The 21,019-nt window shown below is 36.8% G+C and overlaps 1 protein-coding gene across 1 annotated transcript; it reads right to left on the bottom strand.

Moving 5' to 3' along the window:
• Window positions 1–13,756: 13,756 nt before the first annotated feature.
• Window positions 13,757–20,240, bottom strand: LOC105179110 (uncharacterized). The gene is made up of 3 exons (XM_011102706.3): window positions 19,837–20,240; window positions 18,028–18,176; window positions 13,757–14,121 (listed from the first exon to the last, which is right to left on the bottom strand). Exons 1-3 carry the CDS (start codon window positions 20,020–20,022, stop codon window positions 13,983–13,985), a joined length of 474 nt encoding a protein of 157 aa, XP_011101008.1. The 5' UTR covers window positions 20,023–20,240; the 3' UTR covers window positions 13,757–13,982.
• Window positions 20,241–21,019: the final 779 nt, after the last annotated feature.

Below are 21,019 nucleotides of genomic sequence, written 5' to 3'. Positions count from 1 at the left end.
TATCGATTTGACATCATCATGCCTATCGTACTATTTCTGGATGTCATTGGTCATTGACGTCAGTATGATATTTCGAACCTTTTGGTTGTCCTCATGCCACTTCTGGAACGTCAAACGTTCTTCGCATGTGGACCCTCCATGCCAGGCCTGAAGAAGAGACCTATCTGGAACTTAGGTCTGGTTCTCAAAATCAAGGACAATCCTAATATTTCGTAGTGAATCATTGTAGTTTGTTCCGTTAAATTTATTGGTCTCAAGAATTGCAGTGAGTGGATTTAGACATCTATATCAAATGTAAAACAGAAATTTAATAGATTATTGTAATATTATATATCAAGTTTAAGACTTGGTCTTCAGTCATTAACCCGTCCCACTATTTCTTCAAAAAGTCCACCACTCTCAAGTGGGGTTTCCAGGAAATCATTTTCTAGTGGGCTTGGAGTCCACAAACGCAATTCTCCATGCCCCGTTTTTATGATTCACACATAAAAGGCTTTATGGGGGTAGCCAACCATTCTCATCCAATGAGATACCCCAAGTTATTTTATCTCGCCTCTTCACGTGATCCCGAGGACTCCAAGTGAATCAAGCTACTCAACATTAGGCTCGTCCCTTCAACCAAACGAATATCTTAACTGTCATCCCCCATGACTCATGGACAGGAAAACAAGGGTATATTCCATTCGTTCACAACAATATGGTAGCTTTCTTTCATTCCAAATGTGCCATGACTCATGAGACCATGAATGGGTGAAAGTAGCATCCACACCACATTGTTGTGGATGTAAGGCTTGGATTTAATCAAACCATTTGAATTTCAATCCATTATGGGCCTAATATTTAACTTGGACTATCCAAGTGAGAGTTAAGTTTGTTGTAACCGAGACCTCATCATTATAAGATTTTGCATGCATCAGTTTTAATAATTGAGTATAAACAGATGCATTCTAAACACATCATACTCTAAATATTAAAACATACACCACATGCAAAAACAAGCTTAGCACGCCCCTGTTGGATGATTACAAGCCCAATCCTAAGTGACCCACTGAGCCCGCAGTGAGTCTATCGCCAATTTAGGGTGTGGCTCTAACTATTACAAAGTAGTAACTAAGTATCATTCTAATGGGTCTTCCTCTTTGTTCTTCTTTCGTCGTGAGTTCCGCCGAGCACCGTCCAATGGGCCTAGGCCTTCATCTCCTTGGAAGCTTATATTTATTCAAAATAAATAAAACCTCACTTTCTTAACTACACTCATTACAACTAAAATTGGAAACCCGAATCAAAAATTGGGGGGAGTATAAAAGGAGGGAGAAAACAAGCTTTATTATTTCAAGGCTAAAAACAAAAGAAGGAATTAAAACAAAGAGGCATGCAAACCTCACCCAACATAATATTAAATCATACATTCGGCTAATGGGCTTTGTGATCATCCCTATTGCTTATCCAATAAACAATAATTAACACATTTATATGAAATATAAATATGTTATACAAATAAATACAATACATGTATTTTACAATAGATATCGGATATCTAATACAAAAAACATAATTAAATGTAGAAAATAACATACTAATAATGCAATTAAGAAATGGATATCAACCATACATCCAATGTACAATTTTTTTTGTTTTATTGGAAATCATTTCTAAATTAATTATGGCATAATTTAATTTTAAAAAATCCAATTTAACTAAAACTAAAATTATCCAAAATTAATAACTTAAGAAAAATTGCAAATATCAGGAAAATCCAATTTTTTTAATAAAAGTAGCACAAAACAGCCCAACCGTTCGGAACAACAGACGACTGGTTGTTACTGGCCGCGCATGCCGGCGTGCAGGTGCCCCTACTTGCACGCCCCTGCCGCACGTCTAGTGCGCGCTGTCGCACTGCCGGTACGCACGCAAGCGGGCGCGCTGCTGGCCAGTACCGGCCGACAGGGCAGCTACAGCTATAGTTCTCCATTTTTCAAAACTTTTTTTTTGAATTTCTACAATTAAAAACTGAAATAAAGTCATACATTTACAGAAAATCATTTTAAAAAATGCATAGTTATCCATAATTTAAAAGTGGCAAAATATCACTTTTGGTCGCAATAGATAGGGCCCTTCTCACTTGCAGTCCCACGCTTTAAGTGTTCAACACCTTTAGTCCCAAAATTCTATTTTTTTAACAAAAATGGTCCTATCCCGTTAACAACTAATAGAAACGGCACGTGACTTCAGTCAACTGGCAGCTAGCGAAAAAAACATAAGATCATGCTTGTATATAGTTTTTGGAGGGAAAACAAGGCGCCAAAAATTTTTTTTTGCTATTTATATATGTAAATAACCCACAAACACCACATAACATTTTTATCTTTTTTTTATCACTTAATCTTGAGAACAATAGGCTAAAAGATGTCACAAATATCTCAAAGTTCTTCAAATATTGTGTTATGTTTTAAGGAACAAAATGTTGCAAGGTACTGTAAGACTTTTGGGGGATGTTTTGGCACATTTTGGGTTTGTAAAGTGGTAGTATTAATGATCAAAATCAGTGAATTTCAGTATATTTTCTGGTTTTTTGCAATTTAGGGCTTTTGTGCAATTTTAGTTTCCATTTTTATTGCTTTTAGGATTTATGCTTACACATTTAAACACAACATAAACTATAATTACTTGCAAAAAAGGCATATCCATTAGTCCTTTTACACATATATAAATAGCAAAAAAATATTTTTTGGCGCCTTTTTTTCCCTCCAAAAACTGAACAAAAGCCTAGTTTTTGTTTTTCTCGCCAACTGCCAGTTGACTAACGGCACGTGACAACTCACATGCCGTTTCCGTTAGTTGTTAATGGAACAGGACTATTTCTGTTAAAAAAATAGGATTTTGGGACTTAAGATGTTGAACATTGTGGGACTGCAAGTGAGAAGGGCCCTATCTACTGGGACCAACAGTGAAATTTTTCCCCAGTTGACTAACAGCACGTGACAAGTCACATGCCGTTTCCGTTAGTTGTTAACGGAATAGGACCATTTTTGTTAAGAAAATAGGGTCTTGGGACTAAAGGTGTTGAACGCGTAAAGCGTGGGACTGCAAGTGAGAAGGGCGCTATCTAGTGGGACCAAAAGAGATATTTTGCCTTTAAAAGCAAAATTAATACACATTTTCTGAATATATAATCATACAACAAAGTCATAAAACATGTTATCCAATAGCATATTAAACACGTTGTTCATGATCAACACATTTTAATGTTGTTAATCCTAAAGCCACAACACCGAATCGGGCTCTAATACGACTGAAAGAATCAGTATGACCGGGAGCGCGGTGGAAGCGTGAAATAAAGAAATTGTTAAAATGGTTCAAAGGGGTGTTCGCTTTGAAATTCCATGGCGTTCGATGTTTCTCAAAAACATAATAATAAATAAATTAACATGCTCGACAAGTGGCTGAAGGATGAAACAAAATGCATAGAAACAAAACATGAAACTTTACCTTTTGTTTCAATAGTTGAGTAGCAACGTGCGTTGTTCCCTTTACGTTCTCCCCTTCACTTTAGGATCCAAATTAGAAACCCTCTAATTTTTCCACACCACACTAGTGAATATATATAAATTTTTTTTTCTATTGCTAGATAGAATAAAGAACAAAAAGAAAAAATAACTCCACTAACACTATTGATTAGTGCTTTTGGAATATTTTATGTTCTAAATTGAATCCAATTCAATATAGAGAAAAAAAAGGAGAATATTTTTGGAGAGAAAAAAGAGCAAATTTCGTGGCTTAGGTGCTGGTTATACATGATATATGTGTAGTTTTGTATATTACATATAATTAAATTCAAAATTCAATAACTACCAAGCTTGTCTCCAAGGCAACCTATGCACACACATGCATAAAACCTCCAACCATGATGAAATAACCACTCTATTATGTTAATCATGGTGAGGAGTTTCAACTCTTCTTAACTTGCTCCAACCTCCTTCAAATGGACTTAGACTTCAAGTATGCAGCGGGCTTGATTTAATCAAATTAAATTAAGTCCTACCAAAGTCTATTGGACAATAATTAATTAAATTAATTGTAGCCCATCTAATTCCAAAGATTCATTTAATCCAATTAAATATATCTAAGACCAAACACTAATTAATTGATCCAATCAATTAATTAAGCCAGACCTAATAAATCCATCCAATTAATTTGAAGGTGTTAAGCTAAAAATTAATTAATCTAATTAATTAATTCTTGAGCCATCTCAAATGGATTATTAAATAAATGATCCAATCAATTATATATTCTCCTTGAATTAATTTAATCCAATTAATAAATCTAAGCCCAAAGTCAATTAATTGATCCAATGAATTAAATAAGACAAACCAATTAATTTAAAGGTGTTAAGCACAAAATTAATTAATTCTTGAGCTATCCATCAAATGAATTATTAAATAAATGATCCAATCATTTATATGTTCTCCTTGAATTAATTAATCCAATTAAATTAATTTGTTTCTTCTCGAATTAATTTCAAATTAATCCACGATTCTATTGTGATTTGTGTGTGACTCTTTAGGTTCACCCTCAGCTAGACTTGGGCATTGTGTCCAATACAAATAATTAATTAAATCTAATTTGATTAATCATTTTCAATTAACTATTAATTGGAAACACCCGTCACCATGGGTGGCCGTCTAGCAACGATCCATTGCATTAGAGACTAGGTGAATATCGGCGTAGGCTCTCGAGTTTCATACAGGTACGGTCCTTCCGTCGATCATCTCCTACCCTTAGTCTAGGGCATGAAATTGGGCGTCGGTTCCCATCTTGGACGAGGCAACTATGTTGAGTACTTGAGATGTGTTTACTCTATTGATCGACAAAGGAAATCATTTTCTGTTCGACCAATCACTATGACCATAGATTTAGAAAGTCTAAACCATCTTGGAGCGCATAGGAGATATATCCATCATATACTGATAGGGGACAGATTCTATCTTCAAATGAATCGTCCTCAATACATAATCCGTCTACACTAAACAAGGCTTATAATGACTACATTGAAGACACAGTCATCTCTTTCCGTATCCAAGATATAGCCATCATATGCATGCGACTGCCATGATTCCTCAAGTCCAAGGACTAATCCTATACTATCAAAGCTGGGAATTCAAGTCATAGTGACCAAACCTCATAGGCTTCCATATGAAAATTCCTGCGAGTCAGTTCAATTAGTTAAATAACTTTGTCAACTAATTCACTAAAATTGCATACACATCACATGTCTGTAGCGGATGAAACACGACACTCATCCAATGAATGCAATAATGTAAGTATCTATAGGACTCTCGATGCCCAGTGTCGAGATCCTCAACTTGGAACGTTTCAAACCAACTCTCAAAAGTTGATTTCATAGCTGCCATTTAATTCGCAACCTAACTACATGGGTTATTCAATTGGTCTGTGGGCATTTGTTGTGACGTTAAAACACCGTTCAACATAAATAGTAAGTACAACAAACACATGGTGCCACAGATGAGTGCTTACTACCTTCACCAACATAATATTGCCTTCATAAAGATGCTAAATGGTTCCCAAAACTGCCAATCCAATTGGTTTTTTGGTCACCATTTCTAACACTTGGTCCTGAAAAATGCTTTTGTGACGGCATGTCTAATATGCTTATCAGGAACTGCATAAACTTCCTTCATGCGGAGCATTATCGAGGGAACATCATCCAGCCTATCATATTGGACATCAAAGCCAATATGATACTACGGACCTTGCAGTTGTCCTCAAGCCACCTCTTGAACATAACACACTTTCCGAGCGAGGACCCTTTTGGCAAAGGCATTGGGAGCAGTTTGTGCAAGACATAGCCCTATTTTTTGAAATCTAGGACAATCCTCAGATTTAGCAACCAATTATTATAGTTCATGCCATTAAGTTTGTTAGTCTCCATAGTCATGGTTGAAGGGTTCTTAGACATTTTCTAGAAAATAGAAAATTAACATAAATCAAAGAATGATTGTAATATTATGAATTAAGCTTAAAGACTTGGTCTTTAGTCTTTAACTCTCCCACTATTTATATGAAAGCCCACCATTCTCAAGTGGAGTTTTGGGAATAATGTTTCCTAGTGGCTTGGAATCCACAAGTGAATTTACCATGCCCTGCTTTTATGATTCAAATAGCAAAAGCCTCATGAAAGGTATCTAATACCATTCTCATTCTATGAGATTCCCAAAATCTTTTACCTCACCTCTTCATATGATTGCGAGGACTCCAAGCGAATCATATTACTCGGTGTTAGGCTCGACCCATCAACCAAATTACATTTCATTCATCGCCCCCCCCCCAGTTTCGTGAGACAAGGAAACGATGAATATGTTTCTTTGTTCACAACAATGGTGCAACTTTCTCTATCCCAAATGTACCACAACTCGTGAGACCACACTTAGGTATCAGTAGCTTCCTCACCACATTGCTGTGGATGGAAGACTTGGATGGATCAAAACCATTTTGATCCAAGTCCATTATGGACCTAATACTTAACTTGGTCCAACCAAGTGAGAGTTAATACTAAGTGTTAGATCAAGACTTCATCACAAAATAACATTGCATGAATAAATATCAAATATTTAAAAAGTATTAAGTAAACGCATCGCATATAATGAAACCTAGCATACCGTTGTTGGATGATCACTAACCCAGCCTATGCGACCCACTGAGCGCGCAGTGAGTCTAAAGACTGTCTAAGGTATCCCTCTGCTATTACAATAGTGATTTACCTATCAACATATAAATGGGCCTTCAGACTCCTTCCTTCTTAGCGAGCCTTCATCTCCATGGGCTTGCTTTTACTTAGAAATTGTAAAACCTCACCGAAAAACCTGTGTTACACTCATTACAATTGAAATAAGAAACCCCAATCAAAAGTCTGGGGGAGTCATAGTTGGGTGAAGAGCAAGCCTTATTATTCCAAGGCATAAAACGAGAGAGAGAGAGGAGAAAAATAAATCACAAGGGCACACGGGCACACCCAACAAAATTAAAAGTCATACATGCAGTCTAGGGCTCCGTGATCATCCATCCACATTCAACTAGCACATAATATCAATTAATCATGCTAGATAAGAAAATGAAAATTCCAAGAAAAATAATGTGATATCCAATATCACGACATACAATTATATGCAGAAAGGATGACAAAGTTCGGTGCATCCAATGCAAGCAAAACAAACCAAATTAATTAAAGCAATTTAATTCTAGGAAAAAATTGAATTTTATCCAAAACTAAATCTGCAAAAATTAATATCTTTCAAAAAATGTGCAAAAATTAAAAAATTCAATTTTTTGGAAGAAACGATGAAAAACGGCCCAACCGGCGCGCATGGCCTTGCCCGCGCACTGCTTTGCATTGCCTACATCCACTGCCTGTGTGCGTTAGCCAGGCTGCGTGCAGGCTCTCGCCCGCGCACGCTGTGCACTGCCAGTCAGCAATGCACTACTAAAGTACCAATTAATTTTTATTTCTACACAATAAACTGAAAGTAAAACCAAGTATTTTACCATAAAATCTAATTTTCTTGAAATACTAAATCATCCAAAATTTTCAAAAAATAAACAAGTTAATTTTTTCATAAAATTATTCAAGAATAAGCAAATCAAATAATATGCTTCGAAAGCAATAAAAATCACGCTATCATGCTTATTCACATAAAATCATAGCCCCACATCAAACCGAACTCTAATAGCACTTGAAAGCAAGAAAACATGCGAGTGGATCGGCCGGGGAAAGTGCAAGCAAATGTTGTAAATAAAAATTCATAAATTTATAATCAAATAGAATAAAACCATGATTCCAATGGGTGTACCCTTGGAGTTCCCAGGCGTTCGATGTAGTTAATGAAATAAACGATAAAACTAAAATAGGGCTTTTGGTGAAATTAAAACGAGAAATGCAAGAAACATAAATCAAGGATTATCTTTTTGTTTGATTTACCTCAAACTTCTTTTGTTGATTCGTTCACGCTAGACTTCAACGTAGAAGTCCTCTAAAGACACGTCCACACTATACTGAAATATGAGATCCCTTATTTCCCTTTGATAGAAGAGAACAAGGGAGAAAAAAACACACCAAATGTGTTGGAGAGGGGGCGGCCGATTTGGAGTGTTCTTGGATAGGATAATTTTTTTATGTTGTCTAATCTTATTAGTTATTCCAAATAACTAACATATATACCTTGTATGGATGAACTAGAATGTATCTAGGTTCATTCCACAATCCATAAGGTAATATATTTTTTATTTCAAATAAAAAATGATTAACATAGCAGTTTCCAAAAGTGAGAATTACTAGTCATTATTTCCTTTCCTAAAATTATCCAATGAGTTTTATTTAAGGTGCTTGGCGATTTTATTGAGATAAAATACAAGGATCGAATAATTTTAATTAAAATCCATATAATTAAGCCCATCATGTATTTAATCCAATTAAATACATGAGCCCAATAAGCCTTTATTAATTAATAAGTCCAACTTATTAAATAATAAGGACATACTCAATATAAATTAATCCTATTGATTTATCCTTAGGCTCTTCCATCCAATGGATCTCTCTCATTTGTAAGTAAATCCAATTACTTATGGAATTAATTTTCAATTAATTCCTCGTCCCTTCTTGATGATTTGTGTGTGACTCTTAAGGTTCACCTTTCGGTAAGACTTGGGCTAGTATTAAATACTATTATTAATTAAATCTAGTTTAATTAATAATTGTCAATCAACCCTTGATCAAGAAAATCCATTACTATGGGTGGCCATCTAGCAATGATCCATGGCACTAGAGAGCTTCATTCATGTGAACTTTTAGGCTCTCGAGTCCATACTGGTATAGTCCTTCTATTTATCGGTTCCCGGCCTTAGTTTTAGGGCATGAAATTGGGTGTCGGCTCCCATCCTAGACTAGGCGTCTATGCTTAATAGTTGAGATTGTGTTATGCCAAATTGCTTGAAGTAGAAACCTCCTTTTCCTATTCGACCAATGACTGTGGCCACAGGTTTATAGAGCATGAATGCATCTCCAAGTGCATTGGAGATACCTCTGTCACGTATTGACAGGAGACGGATCCTCTTCTCGGAACTCACTGTCCTTGTTGCATGCTTTGACTGTACTGGACATGGCTTATGATGATCATGTTTGAGACACAATCACTTCTCGCACAAATCCAAGATACAGTCATCGCACGCACGTGACTGCCATAATTCCTGAAGTTTTAGGGCAACTCTCGTACTATCGAAGCAGGGGATTTGAGTCATACCGACCAAACCTCCAAAGCTTCCATATAATGATCCCCGCGAGTCAGTTTAGTTGATTCGCCACCTAGCAAATCGACCTACTAAGATCGTATAGATTAAGCAGAACAAACACATGGTGCCACAGATGAATGCTTACTACATTCATCAAGATAATATCACATTTATAAAGATTTCTTAATGGTTTCCAGAATCGCCAATCCAATTGGCTTTCTGGTTATCATTTCTAACATGTAGGGGGTCCCATTGTACTTCCCCTGCACCTCCGGGAGTTGGGAATTTGATCTTCATGTGGTACGTGGATATTACGGCTTGGAACGCATTAAGAGTGAGCCTTCATAGAATGACATTATAGGATGAAGGGGTGTCCACCACTAGGAATTTTAACAAACACGTCCTTCGAGTGACTCCGGTGCCTAAAGTCAAGGGAAGTGAGACCATGCCCCTAAGGTGGACTACCTCCCCTGCGAATCCGTAGAGGAAGGTCTTCACTGCTTCCATGGGAGTGTCTCCTTGTTGCATTTGGTCATATGCTTCTCCAAACAGTATGTCAGCGGAACTTCCCGAATCTATGAACATGCGTCCCACTTCGTAATTGGCCAATAATGCAGTGTTGACTAGAGCATCATTCTGGGGGCTTTTGGGACTCGAGCGTGCTGCTCTCCCGAACTGGATGATGGGGGAATCCTCCATGGTACCAACATCCCAAACATCCTTTATGGTCATACTGTGTGCCTCTCTAGTTTGTGCTTTTCTAGCGTGGTGGGAGTCACCTCCATGTGGTCCTCCTATAATCATTTATATGACCCCTTTCTTAGGAGGGTCATTGGCTTCAGGTTTTCCTTCAAAGATACTTCTTCACTCCTCGTCAAGTGAAGATTCCGAAGGAGAGATCTACACTTCTTTCCCTTTGTTTGTTTCTTCCTTGACGTAATGTCCCGTTCCTCGGGCATTTTCCAGCAGACGTATTACAGGAGGTATCTATTTTAGATAAGCCTTTCTAACTCATTTTTTAAGTGTTAGCATTCTTTAGTAGTATGACCCGTAATCATTGTGGAATCAGCAAAACTTATCGGACTTAGGACGTCGAGATTGCTCTCTGTACGATCTGGGGCGGGTGAGCAAGCATTTTCCTTCAACCGCTATGAGGGCCTGAGTAATAGACACTGTGAGAGGATTGTAAACAGTGGATCTTGTCGAAGGGTGCCTTCTTATCCCTAAATTTCATGCGCTATTTCTTGAAAGGGGTTTCCTCCCTAGCCTCCTTCCTTTTTTCTCCCCGAATTTCCTTCTTGACAGCCTGGGCGTCTTCCAAGTTAATGTACTTGGCTGCTCGAGCCAAGAGGGCATCAAATTTCAAAACGGGGTTCTTGGCCAGGGACTTGAAGAAGTCCCCGTACAAGAGGCCTCGTGAGAAGGCACTGGTCTTCACTTCTTGTGTGGCAGAGAGTACTTCCAAGGCCGCGGTGTTGAACCTTTACATGTACTCTCTTAGCGGTCATTGTCCTTCTAGTGTACAATGAAGAGACTGACCTCCGTCTTCCGGAGCTTCTGGCTGCTAGTGAACTGGTGCGGGAAAATGGATTTGAACTCTTGGAAGCTTTCTATTACCCCAGGGGGCAACTGGTTAAACCATTGTTGCCCGAACCTAGCGAAGGTAGTGACAAAAACTCAACATTTGATGCCGTTTGTATACCTGTGCAACAAGGCTGCATTCTCGAAACGCGAAAGGTGTTCTTGGGGGTCTGTCGACCCATCATATTCAGCAATAGCAAGGCGGCAATTTGAAGGGAGCTTGTTCACCATCGCAGCGTCGGTTAAGGGGACGCCTTGCTGCTCTTCTCTTGGGACTCCTACTATCTGGTGTTGCACATCCTGGAGGCCCTTTTGAAGGCACTCTAATCGAGTCAACCACTGTTGAGAAACTTCCTATGGAGTGGTTGGAGGGGACCATTGTACCACATTAGGCAGGGCCCCCGTAGCAGCGACGCCTTCTTCAAGGGGGGCTTCCTTCCATTCCTCCTTAAAGGGAGATTGCTTCCAGCACAGGGGCTGAGCGAGCAGGGACTAGTATCGCCATCTACTCCCAAACGACCACTACAACTACTTGTTGGATGTGGTATCCGAGGAGGTTCTTCGCCTTGGAGGGTCGACCAACGGTTCCGTCACTTTGGGGCAGCATTGGAGCTAAAAAGGATGGGGTGGACCCTCCTACCGGTGTTAGGGAGGCTACTGCTACAACCGCAAAGACTGATTGTTGTTAGGTGCCTCAACTGTTTTTTACTTGTTAGAAAGATTGTTGGGGGTCTCTATAGTATCTCACGCCTTTAACTCAACTTTCCACAGACAGCATCAATTGATGCGTGTGATTTTAGCATGGGCTCGAAGTTCCTAGTTCTTGAGGTTGGATCTGGGTTAATTGAGTGAAAGCTCTTGAGAAAGAGGACTTGCAAAACAAAAGGTTAGTACTCCAATATTTAAGTTAGTCCCATATTTAAGAATAGATAAATTTAAAGACAAATTATAACGAGAAATCGTGAAAGAAATGAAAATTTTGTGAGCAAAAATATGAATATCAAAATAGTAATGTAGTAGTGGAAGAATTATTTGAGAGTGGCAGGGGGGTCTGCTGAGAAGAGCCCCTCGTATTTATAGAGGAGGAGTCTCTCTATGGCAAGAGTCCTAGGAGGTGCATCTGGCGAGGAAGGCGGGATTAAGCTGCCTCTATATCCGTTTCTTCAGCAGCAAGTCTTTAGGTGAGGGGGGACTCCTGCTTTGTGAGAACTATTACCTCGTGAGGAATCCTCATTGGGTGAGAAGTCCAACTTCTGGAGAACACCTTCCTCCCTCGGGCTGGACTTAGAAAGGAGCAGCAAACTTTCAAGCGAGGCCCTCCACTTGGGCCAAGCTCATAAGTCTTATTCTTGGACAAGTTTCAGGGTGGGGGGTTCCTTCTTGGGCTGAGTCTAGTTAGCCTTCCTCTTGGATTGATCTTGAGGAGGCAAGCTCCTTTATAGGCCAAACGCTATAATCCTAGGGTTGTGGGTCTGACTTGCGCCTAGTGTTTCTTCTTAGGCCAATCGTTTTTTAGCCATACCCGTCATGTACATTTAATAAAATTTATTGCTTTTTGGTGAACACTTAATTAATGTTATAGCTTTCTATTTGAGAAATGAAAGTAAATTACATTGTACTTCTTAAGGTTAGGTTAAAATATACAAAAACTCAATATATTTTGAAAAATTATAATTTCACTCCTTAAATTTATAGTTGTAATTACAAGTATATTCTCTATTTATTGGCAAAAGTCTATACTAACACCCCTTAATTAAGGTGCATTACACTAACACCCTCGAATGAGGTGTATATGTGATTTTGAAAGATAGATGTTTGTATATTAGTTTAAATATAATTTTAAAGAATATCAATGTAATTTACTTTTAAAAATAAATGTAACAACAAAAGAACGTGAATGCATTACTTGTGGATAGTACAGATGAGCTTTAAATGCAACCATACCGGGTGTGCAGAGAGAGAGAGAGAGAATCTGTCTTGTGGCAGTGCCCTATTTTATCGTATAGCCGAATTCGGCGTGCACGTTCCTTTGTCCGTTTCAAGGAGTTTCTGCAACTTAACGGCCAATAAACATTACACGACGATGCAACTGAACACCATGTGCTGCTACTTTTCTCTAACTACTGACCATTTTACCTGATTTGTGAAATCCCTCTTCTTTCTCATTCTCTTCCAACCCAACTCCATTTCAGTTTCGGTTTCTCTCTCATACAGTGAAATCCCACTTCGTTTTTGGCCTTTATCATGTGCACACAACCTTTCCTTATTGAGAAGATGACACATCTACCCTCCGCATTTCATGCTTGTTAGACCAACAGTTTTGGTTCAATAATGGTATGAGGGCTGCACTTATTTCCGGTGCACTTTCCGTATTTCAGGGCTAACGACACAGCCCTATCAATAGTTGGATCACACAGAGCTGCCGCATTATCAATGGTTGGATTACACTTGTCGTATCTCGATCCAGCAATTCACAATCCATGTGGATTTGTACAAACATGGCAACAACATAATATTCGATCTAACGCCCACAGTTCATTCGGATTAGTACCTATATGGCCATAATATTTCTTGAAGAATATTAATGTTTTGTCATTAATAATAATGTCCACATGTTGGTAGGATTCATCTAGGACAAGCACACACCATACCCCCCACAATAAACACTTTCTCAACACAAATCTTCCTTTAGATAGGATTAGGAGCATCTTTGCAATTATTAATGGAAAGAAATCCAAGTCTAGACCCCAAAAATTGACAAAGAAAAATTGTTTGTAAGCGCATCTTTACATTCTCTAAACCATAATGGGGACATCAATCAACTCAACAGGGTTCAACTAGCAGTAGTAGTCCACAAGAAAACAGGCAACTCAAGTTTCCGCAATGGTAAAAGGAATCTTATAGCTTATGCGAATTTCAGAAATCAACTTATACAAAGAGTTCGTGCAGAGAGTAAGCAGCACCCATATTTGACAAAATGGTATTATATATTCTTTCCAGTTCCACAGCTGTAGGTACCACAACATACTGAGATGCTGTACAGAAAAACATTGGAGCGCTAAAGGTGAACCTGCAGGTGGTATGTATCAATGAATCTAAGCTCATTGGTCGGCATTGATTCCGAATATACGGACTTTGTGCATGTTGGGGAACTTGGCAACCACAAGAATAAAAACTGCTATTGTGTTGAAGAAGAGCATAGGATGTTGGTAATTTGTGGTGTGTGAGGCTATCAAGTACCTGCGATAAGAAAAAAGGGTAAATGATTTCTGTTGCCGAAAATTTCTTTGATCTCATTGGTTAAGCAACCGAATGAAAACAAAAACAATAATTACATATCTTTGATTAGTTGAAAAGGGAATGATGTTCCATTTCTGAAGTGCCATTCCTTTGTGACTCAACCAGCATAGTGGCATGTACTCGAGCATAAAAGAATATCAACAAGAGGAAGCATATAGAGATGGCTTTATGGAGAAGCAGCACATTTGCAATATAACTACAGTACTAGTTATTACCAAGAAAAGTGCTTTTTTGTCCTTTAACTATAGTGGGAGTGGCACTTTTAGTCCACTCCAATTTTAATTTTGCAATTGAGAAAAAAAATTTTAAAAAGATAGCACATTTGTTCCAATTTCTGCCAAAAAATGCCAATTTCACCCGACAAGAGCACATTCTTGGCACCCGGTAACATCCTTTTTGAGGACAAATTGGTCTGGCAAAAATTGAAACGAATGAACTACCCTTTTTAAATTATTATCCTCACTTGCATAATTGGAATCAAAGTGGACCAAAAGTGTTAACTCCCAAACTTATAGATCGAAAATGCATTTTTTCCTGTCATTACCATGTGTCAAGGCACGAAAGAATTGTCCTAAAAAAACTAATAAATAAATAAATAAAGCAAATTCATATTGAAATGTAACATGCAAGGTAAAGTGCACCAAAAAATTCGTTTTCTATACTTTTAGAATTATCAAATAAGTACAGCAAACAGCTACAAGGTGTATGCTATTCATAATGAGAGTGCTGTTTTAGTAGCATATCTAGATGTATTTTTCTGAATTCTTTTGGTAGTTGTAAATTTTATTCATGCATAATCGTAATTTTAAAAAATTGATATTTTGGTGATGAAACATAAAAAACCAGTTTTAATTAAACTATAAGTATGAATGATTGATAACTTCCATTATTCAACTGAATGAATAAAGTAAAATAACTAAATCAAAAATACATATATAGCAACTTGTTTATTGGGAATTAAATCAAGTTACTAATTCCATTCTTGAAGTAATCTTGAACTCTATTGAATGGAAAAGAAAATGAATTCAAATTAATAAAATTTATTGTATTTATAAGTATCCATTATGAAAATAAAACGGAATGCTTTTTTTATAGATCTCCGTTTCAAAGAAAGGTCGATATTCTATATATGAAAAAAAAAAGGCCGATAGAAAATATTTTGACTGGAAAATTTATTGATTTTGATCTTAGACAAAAAGTCGATATTGAGGCCTGGATCACACGATTGATCCCAATAGGAATCAAAATACTCAAATTCGTACTAATATTTCTCAAAAAATTCCGAAATAAGATCTTTTTTATCTTATGATTCCAGAAATCAATCCACCAAACTCCCAAAAAGAATTTTTGGATTGGATGGGAATGAATGAAAAAATTCTAAAGCGTACCAGTTCGAATCTTGAACTTTGGTTCTTCCCAGAATTTACGTTACTTTATAATTCATATAAAACGAAACCCTGGTTTATAACATTATCCATTTATAAGTTCAAAAATTTATATGGGAATGTAAATAAGGAGCAAAATTAAAAACTTATGTAATGTTTTTCGCTAACACCAACATTTTTCATCCAAACTCTGACGGAAAGAGGTCAGGTGAAATAGAGAATTTTCAAAGGACGTGTAAGTGTAATTCCAAAACTTCTTTGGAGGAAAGTATAATTTCACATTTTTAGAGGGGGTCTAAGTGTAATTAACCCAATATAAAACGAGTAGGTGATAAATCATTCAAAACTTAAGCTCAAATGAATCAATAAGTATAAAAAAGACAAAATATATGAAACATTAAAAATGAATCTAAATTAAGTTATTAACTAACTTATCTAAACAATATTCTTTTCCATAAAGATGACTAATCTAAATTAATAAAAATAAAATAAAGTATCATCTATGTCAAAATGGAGTTCAAAGAAGTTGTATAAGTATGTGCATACATTGCGTAGATGGTCTCTATGATTTTACTTTATTTTATATAGAATTAAATGGAGCTTAAAAACTCAAGTTCATACCTTCCTGACACCATACTCTAAGCTACATTGCTGTCTCAAATTAGAAAAAGAAAAGGGACGAATGTACTTAATAAGTATTCAGTCATGTTAAACTAGTCTAATTTGAAGACACACTAGAACTGACACCTTTACATTACTTTCCAATGCTAGTGTAAGAAATAAAGAACAAATAAACACAATCGACTATCTGTGAAATCCACAATAACATACTAGTAGACCTATCAATTGCAGCAACAACTGGTTGAACATAACACAAAAATAACAAAATTGAAATGCTATGATTTATTCCAAATGTAGAGATTGTACCAATAAGGAAAATGATAGTGTGGTTGAATTTACCAAAACAGGGAAAGCATGTTGATTATAGTTAAGAAATAACGTCATAAACTTCCTGAAAGGTTAGATGACGAAAAAAATGAGAGCATATATAAGTCACTATACATTTATAAAGAGTGGGAAAAGGATAGATTCGCATATCCTTCACTCTAATGTCTATCGAAATTATCTCATGGAACTCCAATGTAAATAGTACAAGCAACAGAAATTATCTGAAGTATTTACTTCCTGCTACTTAATTACAGATCGTCAAACTAACAGCCATGTCTATGCAACACATAGCAATGCAGGGAAGCATTATTACATCTATGGCAACAAAAGCAGTTGACATAGTCCAATTATAAAATTTGCAATGCTATAGATGCAGCAGTCCATATCTCAACCCATAAATCATGAAGTGGAAGTAACATAAGAAAAGAAATCTGGAAATACAAACATGATCTCTACTTATTAACATATGATTTCATGCAAGTTTTGTCAACCATGTAACTAAAAAGGCAATTTTCAGGCAAAATAAGACTAGAGTAACATAACTAGCAAAAAGATCATTTAAACCTAAAATTGAAACTGCTAACTCAATAGTAACCAAATTACAAATTCCACACAACCTAATAAAGGTCTTCTATATCAACCAAACTGAGAACTCCTCCTTAGCCTGTTTATATTCAACCACAAAAAAGCTCGAAATATCTTCAGCTTCAAGTGAGGAATATTAAAGAATAGCTCCAGTTAATTTAGAATTGATTTAGCAGCAACTACAAAATAAATTATTAATAAGGATGTTGCCAACCAGATCTAAGAGCGATGGATCACGCAAAAGCATATCAAATGTTCACTAACTTAACCATATCACAAGGCAATAGAAGCTAGTGCAAGCAAGACCTGGGGCAGTAATACAATTTTGTCGATCGATTCAAAACTATTTGTTTTCAGGCTAATAGAACCTCAATACCAAATGTACAATATGTTATATGCTTAACTCTAAGAAACATTATTTTCTATATTATATTTGAAATCACAGGTGGAGAGGGGAGGCAGAAAGAGTTCAGGCCTTATCCTAAGGAAGAGATGGGATGAATGAGCATCTTGTTTGATGGAAGTAATAAAGTAAACGGGTGAGGATGAGAAAGTAAACAAATTATCAAGATTTCAACACTATAAACATTGTGATCAAACATCTGAGGGTGCCTCAGCCTCCCAATTTCCTGCTTCTTCCCCTTCCTTTCCTGTTATACACAAAAGAAAATCTGCATAATACCCCATCCCAACACCCCCCCCCCCCACCCCAAAAGAAGCCAAACACATTGACGATCTAACTTTTAGGATCAATGCCTAAGAATAAAAGAAATACTAAAAACAAGTCACAGCCTCAAACCAATTGACAAGCATTAGGCACAAATGAATCCAGAGCAATATGTAGTTTATGACACAACAGTTCATAAAATGAATATGTAAGGCGAATGAGCACCTAAACTCCAGTTTAAACAATTAACAGAACACTTACAGCACTACTGGTACAACAGTCAAAAACTTCCTATTGCGAGTGAGCTGCTTGCCATTGTCAATTTGCTCCCACCAAGTCAATCTATTGTAAACACCCTGATCATCTGAAAATGGCGTTCCCTTCTTCCAGTGAAAGAATTGATATGTCACCTGAGCATAAATAACCAGTTCACCCAGTTATAGAAAAGAAAAGAGAAGGGAAAAAATAAAAAAGCACTCTAAAAATGCATTAAGACTCACAAAGCACTTCACAATTGAAATTCCTCCCAATGAAAGAATTGATATGTAAGAAAATCAGGAGGTCACCAAGTTGTATAACAAAAGAACCATGGAAACGACTTGAGACTGACAAAGCATTTTGTATTTGAAAGTAAAAGTTCTAAAGGCAAGTTCCCATGATAATACATGAACACTGTTTATGACTTTACGCTGTAACCGAATAAAATAGTTATGTACACCATTGACAGCATAAAGCCTCACACACATAAAACTTGCAAAGGTTTTATTCGCAGTCATCAACACTTAGTCATCTTTGTTCAGGTCATTATCCTTTTACCAGACTAGTTTTGTGAAACATAACTGCATATTTATGACTCGTGAAGGAAAAACAAAATTTTGTGCAGATAGAAATCAGTCATAATTTACAAAACATGCAACAAGTTCTCACAGCATCATTTTGTAAACCCTGCAAAGTGGAAAAGGTTTAACTATGAAAGATGGAAGATAACTTTGGTTCTTCACCAACTGACAAAACTATTTCGGGCAGAAAATGTGATAAGACGATTGTTGCAGGCTAAGATTGGGAAAGGAGTTAAGTAGGTTGCAGTATGCAAGAAGCTTAATCCTCATGGATTAACCAATATGGTTGTTTGTAATGCAACTTAAAAGCATAATCATGCTGAAAATATCTAAGAATTCTGGAATGGGTTGGAACTCAAGTATGAGTTTGGAATTGGCTTCTAAGACCAAAAGTAGCACTATGTGACAATTAGCTGGGAGGCTGAATATTCACTGATTTACTCCATGGCTCACTCTTCTATTAATTATTCCTAGTTAAAATGCTATTCTAACTTCAGACTATAACAACTCCGAAAAATCAATTCTCTCAAACTCAACTTTTAAAATCTATGGCTGTGCCCCGTTAGCTTCTATAATCACGCTTTGCACCCCATTAGCTTCTATAATCACGCTTTGTGCCCCATTAGCTTCTATAATCACCTTTGCGCCCCATTAGCTTCTATAAACATGGTTTTCTACTAGGATCAATTAATGGGCGAGTGGGCTAACTTTCCATCACTAAGTTAAGGATCACTAGATGGCTCAGTTGGAGAAAGTGAAGTGCTAACATATTTCTCAACGTAGGAGATTTTGTTCAAATAGGACTGCCTAATTGCCTAGCAGCCACATTGAACTAAATGACATATAAGATACAGAAAATAACGAATATTCAACAATCATTTACCTAACCCACATCCCAAAATTCACACATGATTAAATTCTAGCATGCATCAGCATCCAACGCAAACTTCAACCTCAACAGACAATACATTAACAATTAGCACGCCCAAGTGTTTGAGAAAAACGTGTTAATACCACTAAAAGCATCATCAACTAACCGATCATATCTCAAAATAACATTGAAATGAAAACTCAATCTCCACATAATCCACAAAAAACAAACCAATCAGAACAACATCGGAATCTCCCTCCAGCCCCATGAACACGTCTTAAGGAATTAGGAAATGTGCATTAATAGAAAGAGATTAAATTAACTGTGAAAAAAATTAAACCATAAAATACAAAAACGTACGACAAAATGAGAAAGATGAACAACGGTCCAAGCCATGCCAGCAGAGCATCCGAACACAGAGAGTACGACCAGCCACGAGAAGAACAATATTAGGATGTATGTGGTCCACGCAGCGGGGTACGTGAACCACTCCGTGTTCTTATTCAGATCCGTCGTCGGCGTCGCTTGCACATACAAATTCGCCATTCACAAAAAAACTCCCGTCTCTATTCCTTCAATTAATCACAAAAATCTTCTGAGAAATCTTCCGACCCTCTGCAACTGCTTGACGCAAAAGATATTTTGTGGGTATAGAAATAGAGTTTGGGAGAGGAAGGGAGGAGGAAGGGAGGGAGGGAAGAGGGAACGAATAGGGGGGCGTTGGTGGTGATTTGGTTGAACTTTACCTCTTTGGTTGTTACTTCATTTTGTTTCTCTTAAATATATGAGAAAAGCTTTGAATTCATTATTTTTTTTACTTTCAGTTTTTTTAATATATAATAAGTGTAACATAATTATAATTTAAGCAAATTAGGGTAAAATTCATTTTGGTCCCCAATTTTTGGATTTAACTTCAAATTACTCCCTATCTTTTATATTTTAAAGGGTGAATTATATTTTGCCATCCGAATTATGAGTATTTTTACATTTTGCCGTCAAAACTTTTGTTTGTGACAACTTACCATCTCAACTTTGCAAATTTGTATTTTTGTCATATACGACTTTTTTTTTTTATTTTTCTGCAAGAAAAACATCATATGATATGCATATGTGAAATATCACATCACACAACTTTTAAATATCACATGTGCACTACATGTAATATTTTCTCAACAAAAAATTTGATTGAAAAATAGTTATAAATTATTTGCATTTCTTTCAAACATCATAACAAAGCCTACAAACCACTTTAACAACCGTGCAACAATTGGACTGCGCATTTGATGGCGGTCATGAAATCAACTATCTAGGATTGGGCCTAAAATGTTTCAAGTTGAGGACCTCGAGAATGGACATCGAGTGTCCTACGGAAACTTGCATTAAGAGTCGGATTCATTTGATAAGTGCCGTATTTCATCGGCAATAAATGTGGGACGTCTATGCGATCTTAGTGGGTCAATTGGCTAACCGTCGAATAGACTTAACTGACTCATGGGGATTGTCATATAGAGCCTTGGAAGCTTGATCGGTATGACTCGAGTTT

This window comes from Sesamum indicum, linkage group LG6 (assembly GCF_026168435.1).
Source record: "Sesamum indicum cultivar Baizhima isolate 11 linkage group LG6, ASM2616843v1, whole genome shotgun sequence".
NCBI classification, from domain to species: Eukaryota; Viridiplantae; Streptophyta; class Magnoliopsida; order Lamiales; family Pedaliaceae; genus Sesamum; species Sesamum indicum.
The sequence above is the reverse complement of the archived record's forward strand: the minus strand, read 5'-3'. Positions and strand labels throughout refer to the sequence as shown.